The sequence below is a fragment of the Mustela nivalis genome (genome assembly GCF_964662115.1).
Source record: "Mustela nivalis genome assembly, chromosome: 1".
Taxonomy (NCBI): domain Eukaryota; kingdom Metazoa; phylum Chordata; class Mammalia; order Carnivora; family Mustelidae; genus Mustela; species Mustela nivalis.
The window spans coordinates 184,526-190,525 of NC_139020.1; the positions used below are offsets into that span (position 1 = coordinate 184,526).

Sequence of the window (6,000 nt, forward strand, 5' to 3'; positions counted from 1 at the left end):
CTCGTGTGCCGATAAGTTTTATAAAATCTTAATTTTTGTTCAAAAGCACAAGCATGGTCATTGGCCATAAACTGACACTTGTTCTCGTCCACCACACACCCGTCCGGCGCCTGCGGTCCGTCCAGCGCCCGTTTCTCCAGGAAACACGGATCCTGCCATGACAGCGGCCGTTCACTTTGCAAGTCAGGGCGCAGGAGGCCCGTCCCTCCCAGCAGGCCCCGCGGCTCTGCCAGGCGCTTCCCATCTCCTCACGTGGACTACTAGAAAGACGGGTCTTCAAGGGTCGAGACTTGGGAAAATTAAGTTTTACCGTTTCATCGAGGAAGGACACTTGTAAGTGGAAGTGGCCCCTATCTCTGCTGCTGACCGGGGGTGGGGGGCCTGGCCTTGACGAAGCCGCCAGCGTTGCTTTCTACCACCAGGGCAAACACAGAGAACGGAGATGACGCCTCAGCATCCCTGCGAACACAGACCTCCTTCGCAGGCGCCCAGGAAAAAAAGGTCTCAGGGACCCCCAGAGGACGCACACTGGCAGATTACTTCTGGAAGGAAACCCAGAAAATGGACCCTAGAAAGCACCTGGTGGGGGCGTCACGCTCACTCACGCTCACTCACACTCACTCACTCCAGCCCACATTTCCTTTGAACTAGTTCACTTCTCGGCCCCTGTACCCGCATTACTTGTTAAAAAAACAGTGTGCAAAGCTGTCAGTGGAGAAACAGAGCTAACCTGGCCGCGGGCAGCTGAAACATTAGCGAGTACCCAGTGGGCACTCAACAATTACGGGATGCACGAATATATACACATAACAACTACAAAAAAACAAAAAGTGCCAAGAATCCCACAGGTGAGAACACGTGTGATGACACCTCCAGGAAAGCGGCCACGTCAGAGATGATCAGGAAAAGCTCAAAATAAGAAGGGATTTGGGCTGGGCTTTGATGGATGGGAAGAATTTGTAGACCCGAGAACTCTAACATATCACAAAGTATGCAGGAGGCACAGCCAATGTTCACTGATGTAAAAGCAACGTCAGGTCACCATTGTGAAAACTAAGAATTCCATCACAGTCACAGACATTAAGGACGTGGAACCAGGAAGAAAGCTTTGTGCAGAAGCCCCTTCCTCTGCACCCACAGAGCCTTCCCCTTCCTGCTCGCCCGCCTCCAGGCTGAGGCCCTGCACTAACAAAACGCAGGAAAACAAGAAACAGACTAAAGGTAAAGCTTGTCAACAGTCCCACTGCCCACAGGAGGGACAAAGGCACAGGAGCGGGACAAGGGTCGCCAACTGCGCACCCAGTTCCTTTCTGAGCCACTGCAGGCGCCTCTGACAAAGCACGAACCCGACACCAACATCCGGGTTTTAAAGCAGCTCAGCGCCCCAGCCCCGAGGGGGTGCGCCGCACCAACACGAGCTGTGAGCCATCCGGAAGGTAACTGGACACTGCAATAGGTAAACGAGCAGTGTTTGGGAATTAATTGTTTTCTAAAGTCTAATAATCTCATTTTCACCCACAGACACTCTCCCAGGCCGACGTGTGAGTCCACGCGTGTTCGCGGTGGGGGCCACGGCTGTCTAGGAAGAGCGGGACATCCCACCTTTACCCTCTTCTTCCTAAGAAGGATGAAACAGCCGGGGAAGTTGGGGGGCAAGACCAGAGCTGTGCATTATCTCCCTCTGGGGAGCTCCTAACATAAAGCCAACAAACCTGCCCTCGAGGAAAAAAATCAGTGTATTCTGAGACCAGAAGCCCCCCAAGGGCTGACCCCAATGACAGCGGTCAATGATGACGATCCAGTGGGACCACACGTGAGTCGTGAGCAAAGGCAGGGCCACACTCCCAGCCAGTCCCGACCGGTGTGCAGGGCAAGGGAAGCCGTGCGGGGTTTTCCGATTACCCAGGCCCCTACCATGACCCGTCTCCAGCGGGCAGCACTTGGTCTGTTACTGTCCTCGGCCCCCTCAGCCGCCTCGCCGTGCCGACCCTACATTCCATGCACGTCTCCTTCGGAGAAGTCCCCCTAACGGACACCCCTTTACCCTGAATTATTAGTCTGTCTCCCGCACACACGGTGGGGGGGACGGGAGTCTCCGGACAAAGGCCCCGCTGACGACTCTACTTGATCGAAACACAGAAACGATGACAGGACTCCCGTGGGCGGCTTCAGGACCTGCTCCCTTAGCGAAACCTTCCTTGAACCGCGTCCATAAAACACCTCCTGAGGTTCGAGGCCCGTTCCCGTACTCTCTCGTCCGACGGAACCCCCACAAGAACCACGGACGTCCGCACGGCCGCTGCGTCCCTCCTCGGACAGCTGGCCAAACCCAAGTTCAGAGCCGCCGTCCTCCGGCGAAGTTCCGGGGCACGTACCAACTGCCGCCAAGATGCGTGAAGACGCCGAGGGCCGGCCCAAGACGCGGCCGTGGCCGCAAACCGTCTCCGAGTCCACCGGGAGGCCGGCCGGCATCCCCACAGGCCCCGCGCAAACGGACAAAGCCGGCGTCAGAGGTGTGGGGACCCCCGGGGAACAGGGCCAAGTGCGGCTGTGCCTGAATCATCACTGACCTATTTGGGCCAAAAGAAAGGTGTCAGGCGAGTCTAGAAGCTGGGACGCAGGCCAGGCTCCGGCCTCCTGGCACAGGGCACTCTGTCCTCTCTTCCCAAGGCTCTGCTCACGGCCTTCTCGGCCGAGCTGGCTTTCCCGCTGCTCTCCGCCGGCAGCCTGACAGCCTCACTCGGCTCTACAGCCCGCGCACACGCCACCAAGGGGACAGCGCAGCCGCGGGCAACGAAGCGCGTCTCTCACCCAGTACCTGTTCCCACCGACCGGTCACCAAGTCTTAAAGGACCCGCTCTCCTGTCCGCTCCTGGAAAGCCTCCAACGTGCAACCGCAAGACGAGGAGTGCGGAGGGCACGGGGAAGGCCGCGGAGGGGTCGGGAGCCATCTGCAAAAACTCGTGACACGTCGCAGCCTGATGGGCAGGTGGCCGCGTGGCCGGGAGCAAAGGTGCGCACCTCCGGCCGGAACGGCCCTCACGGGAGCCCCGCAGGCCTCTCCAGAGCCTTCTCCCAGCCACCACGGCCTACGCGCTCGCTTCACGGACACGTGCCACAGGGCAGAGCCTGAAAACGCCCAGCGCCCGGCTCAGACGGGCTGCAAGCGGGTGCCGCACCCTCGGACGGGGACGGGGACAACCGCGCCCTCCACTCGGAGCTTCGTGGGGGTTCGATGCCAGAGTCCGAGGGGCACACACCGGGACGGCCCTTTCAGAAATTCTCTGCCCCAACCCGAAACCTGAAGGACAGCTGGGCTCTGAGGACTCGGACGCTGGAAACTGAAAATGCTCTTAAGGCTCCAACATGGAGACGTGTTTCCTCCAGGGCCACCGGCTGCCCTGAACACCGGGGGCAACGCCTCCAAACACAAGCTCAGGACCCAGGTCTCGGGGAGGGTCGTCTGGAGGCCGCGGCCACCGACCTCTGACGCACCCTTACTGCAGCCTCTTTCCAACAGACCAGCACTCGCCGAGCTTTCCCCGAACGTTGTAAATGTTCCAGAAACGGGGCAACACGCCCGTGCGAAGTGCCCAGGGCTCTGCATGTGATCTTCCGGCCTGAACGAGGCGGACGCGCAGGTGCTGGTCCAGCACGGGGCACACGGACAGCCAGGCTGCAGGCAGCTTCCCGGCCCCTCGGGAAGCCCTGACCCGCCTCCGAAGCTGGGAGCAACGCGCCGCGGCTCCAACCCGCACGGCCCTTCCTGTCCCACTCACGTGCTGGCGGCCACACGCAGGGCCCGGTGACCGGCCTGGAACCCAAAGGCTGGCGCGGAAGGGGGTGGTGGGGTCCAGATCTCCGGCTGAGGGCCAGGCTCTCCTCCAGGGGGAGGGCCGGAGGGGGACCCGGGCCGGGTCTGAAGTCCCAGGGTCCCCACCGGGTGGGATCTGGGGCCCCGGGGCCAGGGCCGAGGGGGACGGGCGGGGAAGGTGTGTGTGTGCGCTGGGGCCCGGCGTGAGGGCGGGCGTCCCCGGTCGGGGTCAGAGGTTCCGGTCAGGGGTCCCGGTCGGGGTCAGAGGTTCCGGTCGGGGTCAGAGGTTCCGGTCGGGGGTCCCGGTCGGGGGTCAGGGGTCCGCAGTGAGGCCTGGGCGGGGGCCTGGGGTCAGGGCCAAGCAAGGGTCCGGGGGGGTCCGGGGTCAGGGCCGGGCCGGGCTGGGTCCAACTCGCCGGCTCCGGGTGAGGACGGGGTCCCGCGGGCAGGGCCGGGCTGGGGTCCGGGGTCCGGGGTCCGGGTCCGGGGTCCGGGCCGCTCACCTTCCGACAGCTCCAGCTCCAGCTCGGCCAGGCTCTCCCGCACCTCGGCGGGCAGCGGCACCGCCTCCAGCGGACACCCGCGGTCGGCCATGGCCCGCTCCGGCCGCGCCCCGCGGACGACCAGGCCGGACACGCCCGGGAAGGGCCGGGCCAGTGCCGGGCGGCGGCGCGGGCGGAGGCTACCTCGCTGCCCGCAGCCCGGCGACCCGCATCGGCCGCGCGGGGAGCTGAGGCGGCGGGGTAGGGGCGCGGCCCGAGCCGCTCCGCACCGGCGCGGGCGCGAGCACGAGCGCGGGCGCGAGCAGGAGCGCGGGAACGCCAGCCCGCGCGCCCGACCTCCCGGCGGGCCCTGCCACGGAGTGCGCGTGCGCGGCGGGCGGGGTGCGCGAGAGAGTGCGCGTGCGCGGCCCTGCGTGGGCGGGGCTTGCCGCCGCGGGCCCGCCCAGCAAACCCGAGGGCTGCGGTCCGCCCCGAGGTGGCGGCGCGGGCGCCCCGCGAGCCGCGTTGGGAGAGGCGGGCGGGTCGGCGGGGCCCCGGACGCTGTGCAGCGGGGCTGGGCACTGCCCGCCGCCGAGGCCGGGGTGAGGCCGGGGTGAGGCGCCGCTCTCCGCCGGGCCGGCCCCCCCCGCAGCCCCCCTGCGCCCCGGACCGCGGCTGCGGCGCCGGCGGGGACGCGCGGGGCCCCGGGCTTGCGGGCGTGTTCGCGCGCGTCCTTTTCCGGGCGCGGCCGGGGTGAGCCCCGCGGCCGCTGCGGACCACGCGGGGACCCCGGGAGCCCCGGGGCGCGGCAGGGGCGTGTGTCCGCCCTGGAGCCGCCGCAGCCGGGCCCGAGGGACCCCGACCCCGCGCCCCGCGACGGGCCAGGCCGGCCGGAGCCCCGCGGGGACCCTCCGCTCCCGGGTCTGGAGCCCGAACGCGGCCTCCGCGCCGGGAGAAGCCGGCGGCGGCGGGAGGGACCCGGGAGCGCCGCGGAGGTCGCCGGCGGGGACGCGCGATGGCAGCCGCCCGGGAGGGTGTGCGGCCCGGGGCCCTCGGGGCGCCGCCGAAGCCCCGGAGAAGGACCGGGGCGCCAGGTGGCTCGGCCCTGGAGTGCCCGACTCCGACCTCGGCTCCGCCCTCAGTCCCGGGTCCTAGTTCGAGGCCTGCGCGGGGCGCCGCGGGCGGCGTGAAGCCGACGTTAAAAAATTAAATTAAAGAAAACTGGGGCGCCTGGTCAGTCTTCGTTTCAGGTCAGGATGCGGGGGTCCCGGGACCGAGGCCTGCGCGGGCCCCCTGCTCCGGGGGGGTCTGCTCCCTCCCTCCCCTGTGCTCCCCTGCTTACCCTCTCTCGGTCAACAAAATAAATAAAACTCTTAAAAAATAAATGGAAATCTAAAAGGAATAGAAAAACAACGGGTAGCGGATGGCGCGGATGACGGGTCTTCGGTTGCAGGTAGAGAATCGTCTGCCGCGCTGAGATGACAAAGACCAGGGCCAGGCCCAGAGACGAATACCTCAAAGATGGTGAACTCCCGACCAAGGCAGTTCTGTTATGCCGAGTGTGGGGCCCTGGCTGGGAAAAGCTGGGGCCATGACCCGGTTGCAGGTGTTTGGTATCTCGCTAGATGCCATCAAAGGTTTGCACTCCCCAGCCTACCCATGTGCCTTCCCTCTCCCTATGTAGCAAGCACTCCTTCCCCCGCC

At 65.6% G+C, this 6,000-nt stretch overlaps 1 protein-coding gene across 11 annotated transcripts in view; it reads right to left on the reverse strand.

The window, feature by feature from the left end:
- Positions 1-4,689, reverse strand: part of DIP2A (disco interacting protein 2 homolog A) — a 95,970-nt gene extending 91,281 nt beyond the window's left edge. For 7 of the 11 annotated variants that reach the window (XR_014298796.1, XR_014298797.1, XR_014298798.1 and 4 more), the window contains exon 1: positions 4,318-4,689. Coding sequence is in view for 8 of the 11 variants with exons in the window: in XM_082683243.1 (XP_082539369.1) it covers positions 4,318-4,408 (91 nt within the window). In the remaining 3 variants the exon portion in view is untranslated. The remainder of the gene's footprint in view (positions 1-4,317) is intronic. The other 4 variants (XM_082683246.1, XM_082683245.1, XM_082683244.1 and 1 more) reach the window with 2 other exon arrangements.
- Between the last annotated feature and the right edge of the window lie 1,311 nt (positions 4,690-6,000).